Raw genomic sequence first — 22071 nt, forward strand, 5'->3', positions numbered from 1 at the left:
CCTTTTTAAAGGAGTATTATCATGAGCGTTTGGAGGCTGGAGTTGATTATGGAAAACCATAATGTATGTATTGAATGTCAACAACATAGTAATTTGTTCTACTTTTTTGAGGGAGGGTTTATTCTTTACAGAAGCAGCCAAAAGGTGGTGCCTCTCGCTCAAACAGCAATAGCCATGTGTATTAGCACAGCTTGGCATCTACACAGTGTGATCATATGCCACCTCACATAGTCTCTCTGCTCTATCTATATTGGGAAATGTATGACCGCTCTATGCCATGCTGGTTAAGTCTCTGCAGAACAATGCTTGCCAACTGTTTTGTACAGATATGTGAATTGAGCCAGGGGGGTAACTAGGTATTTAAAGGCCCCATAGCAAAAGTTTGCAAGGGCCAGTATGTACCACCCAATGGTGAAAAATGTATATAACACATGTAACTTTGACAAGGAAGATGGGCCCCCCAAAGATCTGGACCCCATAACAGCTGCACCTCTTGCACCTATGGTAGGCATGCCTTTGGATTGAGCGCTAGGTCTGTTTGGGTGCAAGTTTTCCACATCCTTGGATTCCTACTGAATTCCAGTCAACTGCTACCAGGAAAACCTGCATGTCTGTAACCAATGGTGTACTCTTATATAGAGGACAGTGGACCTGATTCAGACCCGCTCGCCAGGATGCGTTCGCTCGTAGCTGGCCGATTTTCACATTCTGCGCATGCGTACGCATCGCAGTTTGCGAACTAGTGCGAGAGAGTGGGAAGCGTAGACAGCCCAGCAGAGTGAGTGACAGGAGAATACATTTGTGGGTGGTGACAGGGGCTGGCCATTAATAACGGGGGAGTGGAGGTGCGAACGCAGGCGTGCCTGAGCGTCTCAACGCCGTTTCAGAGGCGTGCATAATTTCTACATAGCGTCATCGTACACGTCACCTGGCTGGATTTTACACAGAAGTGCTCGCGGTAGGGTATGGTCTGTCTCAAGCGCTGCAATCGCATCCGATGGTACCCGATGTACCGATGGTTGCATATACTTCCTGTAGATGACGTGCGCAAGTGGGCATCTTAAGACAGGCTGGTGGGCGTCTGCATACACAAAGCGATCGCATGCCAAGACATAGTGGGCGTGCTTGTGCCTTGGCCTGCGATCCTCTGCCTTGCTGTGAGTTGGCCGGATTTGCATACGCTGGGTACGTGCGAACGCATCTAGCGAGCGGGTCTGAATTAGGTCCAGTGTTTCAGCCTTCCCATGCCTGTGAAGGAGTTGTAGTCATACAATAGCTGATTTGCTGCTCCAGTAAGCTTGGGCATAAACCAGCCCTATGTGGCTTGCTTTGAAAGGTTACAGCTGAGATGATCGCTATTTGATACATATTCCTGGGCCAGTTTAAAAAAAAAATAATATATATATCATGGTGACCTGAGAACTGTCCATATTACAACAGCACATCATAAAAATCTTGAAAAATGGGAAATGAAATGTAAAAATGTATGCATGCAAATATATAGTTATTTCACATAATGTACACAACATCCAGAAATAAAAACTTTCCTTTATTTGTATGCGCAGCATGTTTTTATTGGTGCCACTGGGGAATAGCAATGGTGTATACTGATTTTATACTGTCATGATGCCGTACAATGAACAGTGTGGTGTGCGTTCCCTAATCTGTGAGATATCTGTGCAGCATTATGTAAAGAGTCTTTTATCGTCTGGACCACTAGATGATTATACCATTTGGTTAGCGCACAATATTTCAGTGTAAAAATTGCTATCAAATCTGTTACCCACAGTATTCTATAAACACAATGTAGTGGGGGATACTCCTAACACAGCATGTCCTTTCATTAGCAGAAATACAGAAGAGGAGAGATCACACGAGTCTTTAGTCTTTGTTCTGGGCGGAGGTGACGGCACCTGTCGGGGTGAAATTAGCGCTGACCACAGACCATGTACTAGCTCTGCTTGCGCAGGAGGATCATCAGGAGCACAGCGCTGATTAGGATACAGAGTGTGCAGACTGTAGGCACCACAATCTCTGTCACCATTTCCATGTGCCTGGCCAGGGGGTCTAGGAAACCAGAAAAGCCATGTATTTGAACACAGTCTTGCACAAATGGATGTTCTACTGCTGCCAGACTCAATGTATCCTGTAAAGCTCTCATCACTGAATCCTGCTGTATTTTGTTTTGTTTTTTTAAATTGGATTACATGGAAACTGCCTGAATATTCGCCATCCCACTTATATCTAACAACACCTATCCGTACATGTCAGTGACATTCCTTTCTAGTTAGGAAACCTTTACATGCAGCTGTAACCAAGGGAATAATCTCTTATATAGTCCATTAAATGTGTGAAATAATATTTAAAAACCGAAGAGAGATGTAACAACCCCCCCCCCCCCCCGACCAGCAGATCAGTGAGACTCTCTAGGAATTGCACTAAGGATGCCCATCCACTAGCAGACCTCAAAACGACTGCACAATTATGACATTGTAATCTTGCCGTCGTTTGTCAGTCTGTGATGTGCCTACACTGAGCAGTCGTTCAGTGTAGGAACAATCAATCATCTGCAAACATGCTGAACATGACGTTATCCTCAGGCAATCCAGCATGTTTGCCCGATGATAGATGTCTAAACGACCAGCGGGAGCGCATCGCTGGTCGTTTTACACATCTTTCGTAACGATTTGTTAACTATTTACAAACAATATCGTTATCGTTCAATCGCTCAATTTAATAGTCTAGTGGATGGGCACCTTAAGCCTTGAAAAGTGATATAGTGGTGAGTGATGAAGTACCAACCAATCAGCTGCTGTTACTTTACAGGATGTGTTTGAAAAAATGGTAGTTAGCCTTTTCAAGGCTTAGTACATCTCCCCCTCTTTCCCCTGCAGCCACTGTTATTACTGCAATAAAGACATGGCTGTACCTTGCTCTCTATGGATCGTTACACTACATGACAGGTGTCCATGTCGCCTAATCAGTTAGCTGGCCTCCTACATTTAGTACCTCCAGGCTGTACAAAGGGGAGGTTTCCTTTTAACTGGTCTACACATTTATTACCACGATTACAAGTAGCATGTACGTATGTTATTTTACTGATATGTTATTTCTGAAAGCACGTCTTACCATAAATTAGCCGCAGTAAATTTGCAGCCGCATTCCTCTGCTCCTCTGATTTTTCAAGAAGAAGACAGACAAAAGGGGGAGGGAGCGTGAATGTCTGCTGAGATGAAGTACTGCGAGATCCAGGGTTGGCACAACTCCACATAAACACAATTTGGAGTACTACTGGTTACAGCATTGACTCTTGAACCTGCCCTCAAGCTTCACCAGCAGTGCACGTTCGGTTGAGCCGAATTCCACCTGTGCTTTCAGGAGGAGACTCACAATAACGTGCCCTGGTGGTGTGGCAAGAGCACAGGCTCGGGAACCACCTGGTTAGAGAAGCACAGAGAACAGCTCTATACCACATGTAGTAGTGATATTCACACTCAGTCATGTCACAAGAGAAACTTGAGGCCCCAAACAGTAACTTGGCTCCTAGGTCTCGCCCCATGCAGTTCGCCTCTACTTTCTACCTACTACTGTTTGCCGCAAGGTAATAGTTATGTTTTTAAATTGAACTCCAGACACCCATGAGGACAGTGGAACATTGGTGCTATCAGCATACTACAGCCACAGGAACCCAATGTACTTGATGTGCAGGCATCACAAGCTGATAACCGTCAGATGCTGATTGCAGAACGCATCAGAGCCCCACTCCTTTAGGGGCCCATTTATTAATAATCGAATTTGCAATGCAGTCTGGATGCGATATTAGCATGGATGTGATCATAGTGCCGGGATGTGTGCTGGAGCACATGCAGGGACAGGGCTTAGAAAGAAGCCCACCCCTGCGATGTTCTCGGAATGAAGTGACGGTGTCAGCCCTCTCTTCACTCCTGTGCTGGGGATCCTGGCTAGTTTTGCGATGTGTAGCCCATAGGCTACAGCATCTTGAGCTGCATACACACGGGCCGATTTTCCTGAATGATAACTCGTTCATATCGTTCATTTTTATGCAGTGAATGATCGACCAACGATGCGCCTTCCCGCATGAACGATAACGATATCTATGGTCGACCTTACATGCAGGCCAACTTGGACGTTTTTGCTTGTAAAGACATGACTTCACTGAAATATCTATCATAGATATCTGTCAGTGTGTACACCCAAAATCGTTTACCCTGCACTACAGAAAGTTGGAGGGAAACCTATCAGCGATATCTTTGATTGTGCAGGTTGTACTGTGTGTATGCAGCATTACACCATCTTCAGATGGCATAAGCTGTGGAGATTCCCAAACTTGGTAAATGTGACAGCATCGTATTCCCCATAGAAACCTATGGGGGTTGAGGCTGCTGTCGGAAATTATAGGGACTGCAGGAGATATCTGCTGCGATCCCTCCATATTCCGTTCAGGGGAAACTAAATATTTGTAGGTATCCCTTGAAAATGGGTGTATTCAGAAATGGAAAAGAATGTATAAATCACTTGGAATGGCCAGGAAAATAAATATATACTTGGTCTCTTGGTTGACTGGATTTCTGTAACTGTTACTGTATGTACATGTATTTTATACTATCCTTTAAGCCAGGGGTGGGGAACCTTTTTCCCGCCGAGGGCCATTTTGATATATTTAACATTGTTTGCGTGCCTGGTGCAGGCTACGCCCCCTCCATGTGATGTCACACAGGGTCGGGGCCACAATCGCCGGTGATTACAGCAATGCCCGGAGCTGTAAGGCAGTAGTGTGACTGTCTGAAGCGTCCTAAGGACGCTCCAGATGGCACTGCTGCATAGATTTTGGCTGCAGGGTGCCATTCCAGGCCAGACCAAATTATTCCGGGGGCCTTAGGTGGCCCGAGGTTCCCCATCCCTGCTTTAAGCAATATCTAAAAGATGTTTTCATGTTAATAATTCATGAAAGTCATCCATTATATTTATATAATTTCCACCTTTTTCAGCACATGTACTAAGAAATTATTTTGATATGTTATTAAAGACTTTGAATAGGTCTTCCGATCCACATGTGGAGGCAATTGCAGAATGCAGTAGTAATGGGAATCATACATATGTTACACAGGCCAGGGTCCAGTGCGCTCACAACCAGTTCTTACAGTGTACTTCATCATGAAGGAGCCAAAACTTTGCTACACCTGGCTGAGCACTATCTCTCATGGTTGTGGCTAGAAAGGGCAGAACAAACCTCAAACCCTATTAGATTCTCAGTAGCAGCAGAGAAATCTGTTTGGCTGCCTGAGGGCATTTTCCATGATTTAAAAAGGGATTTTATTCTACCAGATATGCTCTATATGAAATGCAGGCATTAAAGTCAGGATGACCACTGCAGCAAACATGGATTATTGCCCCAATCCCTGGAGGTTAGTTGCACAGCAAACTTAACACAAGTGGTTCATGTCCCGTTACCTGCAGCCAGGAGCTGGTTGGTGGTAGAGCATGTCTCTGTAGATATACGATGCCAGTCTTCCACCTGACAAAATCAAGTTTCAGTAAATTGATGTATGTGATCTCTTCACAAACAGCCCTTAAAGACTTGCTGTGCATTTACACTAATGTCACGAAATGCAGATGGTATCCCCTTCCTAACTTGTTTAAGAACTGATAATTGTTCTCTGCCTCCTCCATCTGAGCAGTATTTCTGTAAATGAGGTCTTTGTATTCGTGTAATATATTTTCAAAACCCCTTATGTTGTGTAAATTGCATTATGGATTATATTGTGCTCTCTGTATCAGGATAGGGCTACTAAGCCTAAAATAATAGGCACATTACTACTAGTTTCTATGTATACTTATAGAAGGGTAACCAGCATACCAGAGGGAAAACCTCTAGGAAATAACGTGATTTTTCTTAGGGAGGGGGATGGAGTTATCCATGAATATTCATCTGCTTGTTTGTTTTGGGGGTAGTGGGGGGATGTCTCAAATATAGTCTGAAATCCTTCCAATTCGTGCACTCATCTGCAGTTTGCTTGGATACCCTCTAAATACACTCCTAATTGAGAAAAATGAATTTCCTATTACTGGGATTAGCTAAACTAATGAACCTAAACTTTGGAACAAGACAAGTGTCCACCTGTTTTTCTACCACTGAAGCTGATCACCTCTAGACTGGTATTATTCTATTCATTTCTGTGCTCGTTCTTACCTCACGGACATTAGGAAAGCCATTGGCTCTGATGATCTTTTTGTAGAACTGGACAGATGCCTTTGGATAGCGAGGTTTATTTTTGTTTTTGAATTCAACGTAATAGAGTCCAAATCTTTCGGAGAAGCCTTCATCCCACTCAAACTTATCCATCAAAGACCAGGCAGTGTATCCCTGGATGTGAACTCCATCTTTTATTGCTGCCACAGGGACAGAGACTTGATAAGTCACACAAAAGAAACAATACAAGTGCACAGCTTATTCCGATGGGGAATAAGAGGACGACGACTGGGATCATGTGAATTTACATTTATACATTTTAAAATAGAACCTAGTTATGGTATCTATGAGTATGTGTGTCACACATCGGGATCTTAGCCCCAGTTCCCAGACCGGCAGCGTCACTGCCCTTTATGCCATTGCTGGTCCCTTCTGGCATCCTTGAGACCTGTGCTGGCACTACTGCTGCATGCCTGTCATTTCCCGTGACGGTGTAGCATATAGGCATGGCCATCTTGGATTTGTCTACATGAATACTATCTGCCAGCTGGATTTCGAATCCTGCACTCACATGACCTGCTCAGCCAATAGGCACTGGGAGTGCCCTATTTAAACCATCTCCTATGTCCAGCTCATTGCTTCCTGAGAACTGTTCCCTGGCTGTTTTCAGTTTCTGCATCTGACTTCCAGTGACCTGTGCTTGTAAAGTGCATCTTCATCGGACTCCACTTCTAGTGTTCTGTGCTTACAAAGTGCATCTGACTCCAGTGTCCTTGCATTCTAGTGCATATTGCCTGAAATATCAGCTACCTGTGTATAAGTGCTTCCTGTATCCATTCAGTTTGCATTCTTCCAAAGCATCTACCATCTGGGACACCTGCATTCCAGCAGGTGTCCAACTACACCCTGGTGCATCCGTGTATCTGTGCAGCACTCTAGTAATATCTCCTGCAGGCTGACAACGGTACTACAGGCCCTTCTCTGTGGTCATATACTGCCTCTCTCTGCTTACTACAGTTCTGAGTACAGTATCATCAAGATAGTATACCTATCGTGCTTCCGGCACTCTATCCAGTATTTTCCTAAAGACAATATTTTATCTATTCATTCACAAGCACCCATATATATCCTTTGCAGTGGTCTGATGAGTAGGAGCTTTATCAAGGCCTCAAGCTTTGCCTACTCTACATACAAAGATGTAAACCAAGGGTCCTGATCCAAATCTACAAAACCCCAGTGATGTGACAATCTGTACATCTGTGTAGAGAGATCTGTCTAATCCACTGGTCACCAAACTTTCTCTGTTCACTGTGCCCCTAATATAAATATCACAGTACTGGGTTCTATATTTCATTCTGTACCAAGGAGTGATGGGCTCATTGTGCCCCGAGCACTAAGATGGGGGGCAGTTCTCTGCCCTGTTCCCTCACTTAACCCCAGAATGATTAGAAGGGGGACCAGTAGCTTGTCCAGATTTGAGGGCTAGGAAATCCACTTTTCATCAAGGATATGATTGGGGGCGTGGGTTTTCTGGTGTTTTCCTCAGACCCATACCACACCTGGCTGCAGGCCATTTTATTGTGCTCACCTTGTAAAGCACCCGGGTATTACAGCCTTCATAGTGCTCCATATCATCTACAAGGTGCTAATGAACTGTAGTGTATCTTGTATGACATTGCAGACCAGCTGTGCTTATTACATGGACAGTGTATTATGGTAATGGGGCAAATTGGTTTATACTGGTATACAGTGATGCGCTGCTTTGCACAGTACAGTTGATCAGAATAGCACTGACTTGAATGGAATCCTGTTCAATATATCACTTGCTCCCTGCACATGTGCGGGATCGCGGCCGCCGGTCTAAATTCCGACGGGGGAAGCCCGGCAAGGGACTTAAGATATTTGTCGAAATACCAGGGGGACGGTTGCCCAAACAAGGTAAGTCCCGGGCGCACTTAGTGACTGCCACGCAGGGTAGGGGGGAGGGTTAGGTTTAGGTAGCATAGCGGCCCCTTTGTTTTGGTTGGGGAGGTTAGGGTTAGGCACCCCTAAGGGGGAGGGTTAGGCACTAACTGGGAGGGGAGGGCTACTAGAAGGGAGGGTTAGGGGGAGAAGGGTGGAAGGTACGTATACTTACCTGACCCCTGTCGGGATACCAACCTTCAGGATGCCGCTGTCGGTATTTTGACAGTAGGCATCCCGACAGCCGGCATTACATACCGATACCCACATGTGCAGCTAAAAAGTTAGGAGAGTCTGGCCATCAAAGGCTTCAAATATATATAAACATGACAGGCGCTGGCAAGTCCCCACTGTACAGGAATTCCTGTTATATGCCTGGACAGTCAGTGAGGTTTTCTGTCTTGCACATAGGGAAACTTTCCCACCATACACCTCTCACCTTTTAGCATCTCATTGATGTAACCTTTGAGGTACTGTATCCTCCATTCGTCACACAGCTGGGCACATTGCATCTTCTCTGACACCCCATTTTCTGTTACCAGCACCAGTGGGTTTCCATACTGGGTCTGAGAAAGGAATTGCCGTTATATTTGGGGGTTCCGTCTATGCAGTATTAGAATTACACTGGTAAAAAGTGAGACATTTAGAAAAACTAAATGTTATTAAAGTGATAAGTTTGTATACTGGGAAGCTTTATACATGGGTAACATGATGGCACTATTACCTTGTGTGCTAGTCGATTTTCTTAATAATTTGAGGCAAATATTCATTATGAAAATAATCAGATATAGCCCCAAGTGTTGTCTTAGTCTAATTCGCAAATTAGGGACAGATCACCCCCTGCCTTTTTCTGTTCAATACTTTGATGGTGGTAACTGCCTTCCCTTCTCCCCAGCACCTTACCCATTTTTTTCTAAATGATATTAGTTATGGGTAGCATTCAGCTGTAATCATTATAACCTGTGAGCATATACAACAGCGAGTGGTGAGTACCCCTTTTATAAATGAATTGTTAGAGTAGTTACCCATCTGGATGAGGTTACTTTGTAGCATTAGATGGCTGCTCAGTTGATGTATTATATAGCAATATTAGAGTCTAATACATAAATGTTTTTTATTATTGTGATTAACCTCTTCTCTGCTGAAGGTTTTCTCCATCCTGTGCTGAACCTATTTTTCAACCTTTTGCACTAGTCACATTTATACATTGGTCATATTTTTTGCACAGAAATATTTTTTCTTCCACAAGACTGTATCTTCAGAAAATACCATTCGCCTTTTTGCTTCTTCTAACACAGCAAATAATATGAACCAAAATGACCGAAAAGTGTGTTTTTATTTATTTTTATTTTTTTTTTTCTTGAAGTTTCAAGAAATTAAACTAAAAGCAAAACGTAAAAAAAAAAATGTTTTATTATTTTAAATTTTTGTTAAAAAAAAAACCCACAAAAACATGCTTTCTGGTTTTTGATTTGGTATCAATACACCTTTTCAAAATTACAAAAAGCAAGATTTCTTTGGGCTTTAGATATCTTTCTCCCCCCCCACCCAATTCTGTGGAAACTATTATGTGCTATTTAAGTATTTGTCTGTTGAGAAGACGTTGAATACTAAAGCTGGGTACACAATGGCAGATATATTTGCCGATCAGTTGACCAGCTAATATATTGTGTGCCCGTCGGCCAGTGTGTACCAGCGATATGTCTGTGAACGTCGTTTATGGGAAAAAATAATTTCTTCAGGGTCCATAGGGTCCACAGAATCTACCTTGGGGTATGTAGTGGAAATGATCCATTGCACCACACAACTTCTAGCTTTGTAGCTCCCAGCATGCATCGGTCCTCCTCCCTATATACCTAGCCACAGGCATTCAGTTTTTTTGTTTGGTGTGCGGCAAGTATCCCAGACACTCCTGTTATAACAGCGGGACTACCTAGGCAGTCCCAACTTTTTTCTTTTATGATTACTTAGTTTTAATGACTACCGAGTTTAGCATTACCAGACGCCGTTAAAGATTCAGGTACTGCGACTCCTACTACCTCCGCCGGGGCCCAAAACACCAGTCCCGCTATATGCCCTGAGGTTCTCGACAGGCCTCAGCGTGGCTTAGCTAGCGCCTGTGCTGAGGTCCGGACTGCAGGTCTGGCGTGGAGATGACAGGTAAGTGCGCGCCACTCCTAGCATCCGGTGTAGGAGACGCATTGGTGCAGCTGCGGGTGAAGGCCTCGTGTGACATATCCTCACTAAGGCGGCCGGGTCCTTATCGTCTGTCGCCGGGGACGGGTGGTAAATGCAATAGTAAGCGTCTACTACTATGAGGCCAGCATACCCATGCCGTCAAAATCGCAGCTATGGGGAGATAGGGTGCTCCCCCGGCCGCTCTTCCCCCAAACCAGACACAACTTCCGGTATGGCGTTCAGCATCTGGTTTGCTATATTTGACCATCTCATGGTGAGACGCTTGCAGATCGCGTTTATGTGTGTACTGCTGTAGCTGTTGGTCTCAGAGGTTGGTCGGTCTCCCTATATACCTCTCCCTTGGGCCTGGTATATAGCGCTCTATATCCTACCATTACCCCTCCGGGGCTGGCTAGTTGATTCAGAGTACCATTTGCAATAGCAATTGTGCGTATTTATGCATTGTATGTGACTTTAATGCTAGCCGCTGTATTGTATTGAGCAGGATCTTATCCTGAATGGTTTGTGTAGCCTCTCTTGTAAACAGCTACCTGTTCAAGCCAGTACATCTAGAGCTCAAGCGATAGAACCACCCGGGTGGTATCAGGTTTTGTAGCACTTAGTGGACAAAGTCACCAGAAGCGTGGGCTCCGGCTGCCGCATTTCCCCATGGTATGGGGTATTCACAGCAGTTGCATCCTTCTATGTATATGCCCCCTATGAATTCCTGTTTGGTTAATTCTACTGCTCTCTAGTCAGAGTATGTCGCCGTTTATACTCAGCAGCCTGATAGACAGGTGGCGGCAAAGCAGAGGCATAAGAGAGGTTCCTATCAGTTGCCTCATGACGACCCGGACTCCTCTTCTGACTCTGAGTTCTGGGTCTTACTCAGTAGAAGAAAACCATCAGTCTCTGGTGGATGTCCTCTCTCTGGTGAGAGCGGTTAGATCTGTCCTCAGTATAGAGGAAGAGGAGGCCCTGCCCACAGCCAAGGTGGTCTTTAGGTGTCAAAAGGTGGCGAAGGACCATTTTCCTCAGTCTGAACAACTGACAAATCTTATGTCTGAGGCATTGAGTACTCCTGGGAAGCATTTTCATGCTACAAGGAATATAACCTCTCCGTACGCACTGGGTGAGTGTAACAAATGGGAAGTTCTTCCAACGATAGACGCTCGCGTCACGAGGTTGATTAGGAGCGCTACATTACCCATTCCTGCATCATCCTCTGTCAAGTTTCTTATCTGTAACCTCTTTTACAATCATTTTGAAATCAATGTTCTCATTATCTGGAGCTATTACCAGACCAGCTATGGCTGTAGCCTGGGTAGCGAAAGCTATTGAAGAATGGACGACAGCGAGAAGCAGCTGTGTATATGGGGGAAGCAGTCATGGACGCAGGTATTTTGGCTTCTAGGGTCTCGGCAACTTCTGTTGCAGCCTTTTGGCTAAAAACCTGGAAGGTGGATGCAGGATCCAAGAAGGCTCTTGAATCATTGCCTTTTATGGGGAAGGTACTATTTGGACTAGAGCTGTGGATGACATAAGGACTTCTCTGGCAACACCGAAGTCAGCTGAATTGCCATCCACGACTACTCCTAAATTTAGGCAGTCGGCGGCTTGGTCCTTTTGCCCACAGAATAGGGCGAAGCGTCAGTCTTCCTCTAGACAAAGTCATGCCCGCAAGATACGTCAGCCCAAGACAGCTTGGTGAGGCAAACGTCCTGCCTCCAAGCCAGATAGTAAGTCTACTGTCTGTTGGGACGGGCCTCCCCCAGGGGGGGTCTCAGGGTTGGAGGCAGACTCTTACAGTTCACCTAGGCCTGGTATCAGACAACTATGGATGCCTGGGTTCGTGAGCTGGTGTCTCAGGGTTATGTCATCACGTTACTGAGTCATCCCCCTCAGAGGTTTGTGGATACAAACCTTCCTTTAGACCCGGGCAGGGCTTCGGCCTACCAGGAGTCTATTGGGACCCTCCTGAACTCAGGAGTCATAGTCCCCATCCCTGTGACGCAACAGGGAAAGGGTTGTTATTCAAATGTATTTTTGATTCAAAAACCAAATGGGTCACATCGCCCTATCCTGAATCTGAAGTCTCTCAACAGGTTCATCCATGTGCCAAAATTTCGTATGGAAACCCTACAGTCAATTATGCTGGTCGATGGAGCCTGGGAATTTCATGGTATCCCTGGACATACAGGATGCATATCGGCAAGTTCCGATTGCACGATCCCACCAAAGATTTTTAAGATTGGCGGTAGATCAGCAACATTACCAATTTCAGGCTCTACCCTTCGGGCTGGCCACAGCTCCTCAAGTATTTACCAAGATAATGGCAGTCATGACTGCTCATCTCAGGAGACCCGGAGTCAGGATTCTGCTATATTTGGACAATCTCCTGATATTTGCGCAATCTTAGGAGATGTTACAATGTCATCACCAGATGACCATTGTCTGTCTACAAGAGCACGGTTGGATAATAAATTGAAAGAAGTCCTCTCTTTCTCCAACTCAGCAGATGGTGCACTTGGGGGTGCTGCTGGAATCTCTGGGACAGAGGATTCTTCTACCAGAGGACAAGATTGTGGCACTACAATCTCAGGTGCGCAGTCTTCTCTGCAAGCAAAGAGTGTCGGTACACTTGGGAATGCAGGTGCTGGGCTCCATGGTATCCACATTCGACATGGTGGCTTATGCCCAGTTTCACTCCAGGTCCCTGCAAAATTGGATCCTGGCTCATTGGGATGGTCAGTATCATCGGATAAAGTCTCAGATGATTCGCATCTCGCCAGAGGTTCGGTTCTCCCTAGCCTGGTGGCTGGAGATGACTCATTTAAACAAGTCGTACCAGATTGGGTACTTCTTACCACAGACGCAAGTCTGCGAGGATGGGGAGCAGTGACATGTCACCACACCTTCCAGGGAAGGTGGTCGGGGCAGGAAAGTCAGCTACCAATAAATATATTGGAGCTTCGTGCTGTGCACAGAGCGCTCATACTGGCGCAGGACCTCCTACATGGCAGGCCTGTCCAGGTTCAGTCCGACAACGTGACAGCAGTGGCCTACATCAATCATCAAGGAGGCACACGAAGTCTGGCTGCCATGAGGGAAGTGGCGGAATTTCTGCTGTGGGCAGAATGCCATCTTCCAGCAATATCGGCAGGGGCGCCGACAGCCGCGCTGGGCCTGGGGAAAGAAAGAGGGTGTGGCCTAATTGCAGGAGGTGTGGTCACGCCCACTTTGGGGGGGGAAGAAGACTCTGCGCCCCCCACTGTCTAATCAGTGTGATCGCTCTCCCCACAGGCATAGGAGACAGTGATCCGTCTCCCAGTGCAGCCCAGCACACAGCAGCGTGTGCTGGGCCGCTTTGATGTAAGAGGGAGGGGGGGTGCAGCGCCGGACCCCTACAGCAAGCCCGGGTAATTAGTACCCACTCCCCCTCCTCTCGGCGCCCCTGAATATTGGCAATATTTGTCCCAGGTGTGCTCAACTGGGAAGCGGGCTTCCTAAGTTGCCAGGACATACACGCCGGAGAATGGGCTCTTCATCTGGAGGTCTTTCAAATCCTGGTGGAAAAGTGGGGATTACCGGACGTGGACCTCATGGCATCATGTCACAACCACAAGGTCCCAAGGTACGGGTCCAGAACAAGGGACCCCTCAGCCACCTTCGTGGATGCTCTGGCGGTGAGGTGGGACTTCAGGCTAGCATATCTGTTTCCTCCAATCTCCCTCCTACCAAGAGTTGTCAGAAAGTTCAAGCAGGAAGGCGGCAGGATAATACTGATAGCAACCTGCCTGATCCAGGAGGTATTGGTTCTCCGACCTGACATGTCTATCCATAGACAGTCCACTTCCACTGCCTCTACGGCCGGATCTGCTAGTGCAGGGTCCCCGTCTATATCAGGATTTACCTTGGTTGGCTTTGACGGCATGGCTGTTGAGTCTGCCGTCCACAAGGCCAAGGGTTTTTCGGCCTCTGTAATTCAGACTATGCTGAGGGCAAGGAAGCCTGCTTCCGCCTGCATCTATCACAGAATTTGGCATTTCTTTTTTCTTTGGTGTGCTCACAGAATGTATGACCCTATGATTTTGAATGTCACAAAAATACTTGCTTTTCTTCAGGCTGGATTAAATTTAGGTCTTCGCCTGGCTACCTTGAGAGTTCAGGTTTCTGCACTGTCAGTTTTGTTCCAATGCAGAATTGCCCCTCTGCCGGATGTTAGAACATTCTTGCAGGGAGTTCTCCAGCTCCAAGCTCCAATTGTGCGTCTGGTGGCACCGTGGGATTTGACTTTGGTTCTCAGGGCATTGCAGACGGCTCCCTTTGAACCTTTGGATACGGTGGACATAAGATGGTTGACGGCTCATAGAGTTTCTGACTTGGCAGCGCTGTCATGTCGCTCTCCATATTTGATTTTCCATCAAAATAGAGCTGTCCTCCGTATTAAGGCGGGTTACCTTCCAAAGGTGGTTTCCCGTTTCCATATAAATGAGATTGTAGTTCCAGCCTTTCAGTCTTCAGACCTGTCTACAGGTGAAGCTTCCCTGGATGTGGTTCGAGCCCTTTGTATCTACGTGGATCGTACCAGCTCCATCAGGAAATCAGACTTGCTGTTTGTGTTTATATGGGTTTCATAAACGAGGTTGGCCAAGGAAACAAACAGACTTTGGCTCGATGGCTGCGTACGACTATTTCTCAGGTCTATATACAGGTTGATCTCCCTGTTCCTAACAAGCTGACAGCACATTCTACTCGGTCTGTTGGACCGTCGTGGGCGGTTAGACATGGCACCTCGGCTGAACAGCTGTGCAAGGCAGCCACTTGGTCTTCCGTTCATACTTTTATCAAATTCTATGCATTTGATACGTTTGCATCCCAGGATACTTCCTTTGGGCGGCGGATTCTCCTATCTGCTCAGGAGTGTCCCCACCCTTAAGGGAACTGCTTTAGGATGTCCCCAAGGTAGATTCTGTGGACCCTATGGACCCTGAAGAAGAAAGTCAGAGTTATGGTATAATATACCTTAGATAACTCTTCTAGGTCCTTAGGGTCCACAGAGCCCCCTCCCTGACGCACCTGGCCTCAGTTGGGATCTGTTCTTTTGTTTTTTTCATGTCACTGATTCCCTCTTCGTATGTTGAGTGTTTCTTTTGTGCGATGTTCTTCCTTCTCCACTATCCGTCTCTTGCCGTTATACTGGTTTACAAACTGAATGCCTGTGGCTGGGGGCGGGGTATATGGGGAGGAGGACCGATGCATGCTGGGAGCTACAAAGCTAGAAGCTGTTTGGTGCAATGGATCGTTTCCACTATATACCCCAAGGTAGATTCTGTGTACCCTATGGACCTTGAAGAAAAAGTTATCTAAGCTATGTTATACCATAACTCATATTTTTTTTTCCGTAGCACATGGTGACATTGCCTGGGGACTACCCTCTTTGAAATGTGGTTGTTTCATGTGTACAGGTACAATTATGGGTGAGATGGGGCTACTGAACTTTGTGACACCTTATAAAAATAACATAATAATAACAGGCTGTCTCTGAGCCTTCACCGCTTTGTCGTTAGATTTGTTTGTTATAGTTTTTATTGCTTGTTTAAAATGCCTTCTGAAATGTTATTACAGGTAGGTGTCTTCTCTTTGATTTAAGTATATTAATTTAACGGGGTGATGTGAGGCCTTTTTGATGACTAGTGGTGTTCCAGGTTGCCTGTTACTGGGGTATGGTGTGTGCCTTAATTTTTCTGTATTTTGAGTGATTAAAATCTAAATTATTTTTATTTTCTGGTCATGTGTGCACTTTACATAGGAAACACTTTGCACCTCTTGTGTATTTTTTTTGTTAATATTTTTTTTTATTTTGTAAGACCATTTAATAAGAAATATTTATCCCCAGCAAGTTACCTTCACAAAATTAAGCAGCCTTCGGAATCCCCAGGGGACAGAGTATAGCCACTTAGATTCTGGCTCGGGCCACTTGGGGTCCACCAGCTCTCTCAGGTCTCGGTCAGTGAAGTAACTTGGCCCCTGAGTATATGGGAAGTTCCTGCTTGTGATGTACCTGGTGGTGAAGTGTCCGATCCCAAGAAAGTCACTGGTGCCTTTAATGTAACCTTTCTCCTGAGACGTGAAGGTAGGAAGTCTGGACAATCCCAGACCTTGCTGAGCACTTTTCTGTCCTGTAAGTAAAAGGCATCTCACACACTGGGACATGCTTGCAGCACTCTAATCAGACGTGTTCATTCAACAGGGTCTTATTTTTGTATTTTACATGTTACCATGACCTAATGCATTTATAGATGTAGATTCCAACATATCAGAGCATATTCTACTACATAAATACAATGTACGTTGTTTACAGCATTGCATATCTGTTATATAATTGCGCTTGTGGGCCAATTATAATAACCACTTGCCTGGTGTGGTCGCATCAGATGCGATCACCCCAGACCCGGGCTTTCCCTGACATGGCCGCATCTGATACTATCAGTCTGAAATGCCTTCTAGGTGGCTGCCGGAAGCTGATCTCCCAGCAGCCGCCTTTATCAGGGGAACCTCCTGGCCCCACTGCACCCACGACTCCGCCTCCAGTGTGTCCTGATCACTGCTGGCCAGTAGTGATCGGGCAGTCGGCGCGCCCCTTTCCAGTGAGACTGCAGGGCAGCCCATGACAGCAATAAAAACAGAAGCCGTGGATCATGGTAGACGCAGCTGCCGCTGGGTCCCGGTCACTGTGGCCAACAATATTTTGGCAACCCAGTGAAGCCAGCACCCCCTACTGCTAGCTTCAGTGCAGTTCAGACTACACTAGAAACAGCATCCCTGGCTCTGCCCCACGTTGTTATCGGGCAGTCTCAAGGTTATGTGTGCACATGTACTGTATGTATGTGTATGTATATATATATATATATATATATATATATATATGTACTTTTGTGTATGTACTTTTGTGTGTGTATGTACATTGTACTTTTTTCTTTTTAGTTATCACATGTAATTGTGATTTAAACTTGATTTTACAGTTATATTGATTCAGGTTTAAATAGCTGTTGTTTACTTAATTTGATAAAAATATCGATAATTTGGGGGACACTTTTTTTCCCCCCATTATTAGCCAGTTAAGTGGTTAAAAATGTAACGCAATAGAGTCTACTCTACAGGTCTACTCCCCAGTGCAGGTACAATGTCACTTGCCTATATATTCTTTCATGATCTGTGGGTAGTCTCCATTGTAGAGGGCATTAGCAAACCATCCAAAATTAAACTGGACAAATCTCTCTGCAGCCTCAATGTCCTTCTGACTGGAGATGTCCACGGGTTCCCCCCACTCAGTGGTCAGTGAGATTCCCACCATGCCTGAGGATCGGAAAGAAATACTCTGAGGTAAATGGCACATACCTATATAGTACAATACATTTGTTATTGTTTTCATTTAGAATACACTGTGCATAATACTCGGCACATCACGTTATCACTTTTAGTTTCAATTTATATATTTTTAAAATAAAATGACATCACAAACCCACGTATACATAGAAAATGAACCAGCAAAGCAGTAATTGCATTTATATTTTATTTTATTTCATATTCTAAGGCAGTGGTTCTCAGTCATTTTCCACTTGTGTAACCCCTGGCAACCTATTTGCATTATCTGTACTCCCAACTTTTGCAAACCAATAGTTTTGTAGTGAATATAATTATAACAATAATAGAATGAATTGTACATATATATTTCTCACATATAATTTAGAAAATTGTAAAATTAACAGTATTACTTTAGTATACATATGCTTTCTTTTGCAGTAGTAAAGTCTTTCATTTTGATAGTTGGGTCCTACTTTGATGAATGGGGCTAGACATTCATAGGATCCCTCTTTGCCTTTGGATCTAATCATATACAATTGATTGATGACTCCTCTCCGCCATTACAGAAACATTTTCAACTACCCTGAACGTCACAGTTAGTACCCCTGTGGGTGCTAGTAAACCAGGTTGAGAATAATTGTTCTTAAGGAACAAAAGGTAACTACATAATATAACTATAATATACTGCCAGGGTTATGAGTAAAATTAAATTTGACTGAATTGATGAGAAATAACAGGTGACTTTTTATTGGGCAGGCAGCAATATGTGTGTGTGGTCAGTGGCCAATGGGATTGTCTGTTCTGCCCAGTTACAGTCCATGATTCTGCTCACCTTGTGATAAGTCTGAATGGCCAGATGTAACTGTAATAAGTCTTTTAGTTTCAGATTTATAACTAGACTCTAAGGGGTAAATTTACTAAAGTGAGAGTTTTTAGAAGTGAGTTTTAGAAGAGATGTTGCCCATAGCAACCAATCAGATTCTACTTAACATTTAACTTGCACCTTCTAGAAGATAATAGCTAGAATTTGATTGGCTGCTATGGGCAACATATCTTCTAAAACTCACTTCTAAAAACTCTCACTTTAGTAAATTTACCCAAAATAATAAAGCCCAACTAAGACCTATAACCATGTATAGGAAATGACAAGCTGCATTATATATAGATGTACCCCAATTAATGTTGGCATAACCATAGTTGTCCCCATACCTTTCTGACTCTTGCGCCAGTGTTTGGTATAACTGTGCCACACCCTGGCATGTGCCTGCAACACACAAACACAAGGAGAAAATGCATTTTGACAGTTGTACATTTCATATTGGTGCAGAGATTTCATTGGGTAGTTTATTGAAAAAATCATGGGACAGTAGGTATCCCCAAGTATATTTCCCGTTACATATAAGGTCATTATGGAAATAAAGCAAAAATAAAAATAAAGCATGGGCTAATATACAAAGTGCTAGACCAGGGGTAGGCAGCCTCTCGTACTCCTGATACAGTAGAACTACGTATCCCAGCATGCCCTGCCACAGTTTTGCTATTAGGCATGCTAAAACTGTGGCTGGGATGTGTAGTTCCACAGCAGCTGGAGTGCCACAGGTTGCCAACTCCTATGCTAGATCATGCTGCCCATACTTAGGGGTCTATTCATCATCGCTTAATTTATACAAAAGCAGGTGAAAAATGAACATTTTCACCTACCTTTCTATAAATTAAGGGTCAGACACATTCATCATTCCTATAATGTAGGAGATATCACAGATATCTCCTGGTTACAAATGTGCATCGATAGTTTCCACAGTCCCCATACTATAGTATGGGGATGTAGAAATTATGAAATTCATCAAGTTCCAAAAAATCACTGCGGGAGAGAGATTCCACGGGTAGCCTAGTGCGGGCAGGGAGAGGGGAGAGCTTGGCAGCAGGTGCGGCCAGGGAGAGGGGAGAGACCTGGAGCAGGTGCGGCCAGGGAGAGGGGAGAGACCTGGAGCAGGTGCGGCCAGGGAGAGGGGAGAGACCTGGAGCAGGTGCGGCCAGGGAGAGGGGAGAGACCTGGAGCAGGTGCGGCCAGGGAGAAGGGAGAGACCTGGAGCAGGTGCGGCCAAGGAGAGGGGAGAGACCTGGAGCAGGTGCGGCCAGGGAGAGGGGAGACATGGGGAGGAGGTGCGGGCTAGGGAGAGGAGGGAAACCAGGGACAGGCTGAGGGCAGGGGAGTGGAAGGAGAAGAGACACCGGGGGCAGGCTGCGGGCAGGGGAGTGGAGGGAGAAGAGACACCGAGGACAGGCTGCGGGCAGGGGAGTGGAAGGAGAAGAGACACCGAGGACAGGCTGCGGGCAGGGGAGTGGAAGGAGAAGAGACACCGGGGACAGGCTGCGGGCAGGGGAGTGGAGGGAGAAGAGACACCGAGGACAGGCTGCGGGCATCGGAGTGGAGGGAGAAGAGGCACCACAGGGACAGGCTGCAGGCAGGGAAGCTCAGGGAGAGAAGGGAGGCAGAGGCTGTGAGGGGAGACACTAGGCAGAAGCAGCAGGTTGGGAGCGGAGACAGTGAGAATTATAGGGAAAAGTATCACAATTCTGAAGAACTGACTCCGCAGAAAGAGCAGTTTTTCGGAAGGGATACTTTAGTTAATGAGGCATGATGAATGCCTCTGAACGTTACTTCAAAACATAATTATCACCATTGATAATTATGTAATGATGAATAGACTCCTCAATCTTACAGAAAGAGTGCTCAGTGGTGATTATGAAATGGATATAGTGAAAACAGCCACGTGCTTCCTCAGTGTATGAGATTGGATGACATTATCCGTTAGCGATAACGTTAGTTAGATGATCAAGCACTAGAGCAAAGATCAGGGCCACGTTACTGGTCACTGTACATATTTTATATCTGGGTGGGTGGTATTCGATGCAGAGATTTCCAACGCACCCATGGTCTTTTTAAGCTAAGGCTGCCATGTTTCTGGGCTTGACTAAAATGTATGAGAATGCAGCCTATCAATTCCCTTTGTGCCTCATGCATCAGAGGTTTTATTAGCTCATAAGTAGATTGTCTGTCTGAATGTTGTCCAGCATGTAAAATAGTTTCCAGCCCACAAACCATGCTCTGTCTGTGACAGGCTCCCACACGCTGCATCATACTATATTAATGTTTATTTCCCAACATCTATACATGCATAATTGAGGCAAATCGCTTTTCTAAGACAGTTGGGAGATATGCCATTGTGTTTTATGACTATGAAGCCTAGCAAAAATCTAGACAAATTACTGCATTAAATGTTGATTTTAAAAAAAATATGATGCTGTGTGTTATTTATCAGGTATATCATCCGCTAAATAACGATTTAACTCACTGCTCCAATTTGTCAGAGCTCATTCTCTTTCTTTGCTTGCCAGGACAGCCCATCTGAAAAGAGGTTGTCGTGGTAAAGCACTTTCCCCATTGCGAAGTCTTTTGGTGAAAGTCATCACTACCCAGATGCCCTGGGGAAGCTACTCCGCATGCGCCCAGCCCAGCTACCAGACAGGAATCTGAAGATCCCTCTCTGGTGGTATTGCAGCTGATGGACTAAAGCAGCTCTCTATCTGTGTCATATCAGTGATTGTGTCATTCTAAAGCCACTATACTACCAATGTAACGAGAGCACCCATAGCATCCTAAATACACAAGTAATGTAGGGTGAGCCACATGCAGTAAGTAATAGTACCCGCTGTACTAGGGATGGCCATCGATTGACTGTTTTAAGTCAATGGTTTTGTCATGGATAGCAGAGATTCAGTGTTTTCTTATCATCAATAGTGGATGATGATGTGATCATGTTTTACACTACTCGGGGTATATTTACTAAAGTGCAGGTTTGCAGAAGTGAAGCTAGTATCCGATTGGTTGCTATGGGCAACAACTCCACTTATAAAGACCCGCACTTTAGTAACTATGGCCCTGATTCAGACCCACTCGCAAGCGGGCGCACGTACGTTAGGCGTACGTACAAAATTATTTAAATTCAATGGCTCGCTCGTATTTTCGTTCGCATCTAAAATTCCTCCCTAAACTCAGGCGACCCCTCCTCTAACTAACGAGCGTGCGAAATAGCGAGCGTACATCCCCGAAATGGCTTGAAGAGAACGCACGCACAAGTATAAACCGGAAGTGGCCTTGTCAGATGTCGATTACCTGCTCCTTTATTCTGCCTACCTCCATCAATCGTATCATGCCAATCAATGTATCAATTAGCTTAATTGTTTTTTTTTTTTTCAACACAATGCAAGAAACTTTACTTTTGTCCGTGTTTGTGTTTACCCGCAGAATACGTACGGATGAAACATTCGCTTTTATTGTTCCAAAAACA

General features: G+C 45.1%; 2 protein-coding genes across 6 annotated transcripts in view; one reads left to right on the forward strand and one right to left on the reverse strand.

Moving 5' to 3' along the window:
* The window catches only part of ZWILCH (zwilch kinetochore protein), a 74489-nt gene extending 69956 nt beyond the window's left edge, over positions 1 to 4533 (forward strand). The window contains exon 19 of one of the 2 annotated variants that reach the window (XM_088452762.1): positions 1848 to 4533. The gene's annotated coding sequence lies outside the window, so the exon portion shown is untranslated. The remainder of the gene's footprint in view (positions 1 to 1847) is intronic. The other variant, XM_088452763.1, reaches the window with a different exon arrangement.
* LCTL (lactase like) overlaps positions 1554 to 22071 on the reverse strand; it is a 40749-nt gene continuing 20231 nt past the window's right edge. For 3 of the 4 annotated variants that reach the window (XM_088452767.1, XM_088452764.1, XM_088452765.1), the window contains 8 exons: positions 18929 to 18983; positions 17549 to 17710; positions 16259 to 16533; positions 8613 to 8739; positions 6212 to 6411; positions 5473 to 5536; positions 3130 to 3174; positions 1554 to 2067 (listed from right to left, as the gene is read on the reverse strand). In XM_088452767.1, coding sequence (XP_088308893.1) covers positions 1952 to 2067; positions 3130 to 3174; positions 5473 to 5536; positions 6212 to 6411; positions 8613 to 8739; positions 16259 to 16533; positions 17549 to 17710; positions 18929 to 18983 — 1044 coding nt within the window. In that variant the 3' untranslated portion in view covers positions 1554 to 1951. The remainder of the gene's footprint in view (positions 2068 to 3129; positions 3175 to 5472; positions 5537 to 6211; positions 6412 to 8612; positions 8740 to 16258; positions 16534 to 17548; positions 17711 to 18928; positions 18984 to 22071) is intronic. The other variant, XM_088452766.1, reaches the window with a different exon arrangement.

This window comes from Taudactylus pleione, unplaced genomic scaffold (genome assembly GCF_031769625.1).
Source record: "Taudactylus pleione unplaced genomic scaffold, aTauple2 ptg000556l, whole genome shotgun sequence".
Lineage (NCBI taxonomy): Eukaryota > Metazoa > Chordata > Amphibia > Anura > Myobatrachidae > Taudactylus > Taudactylus pleione.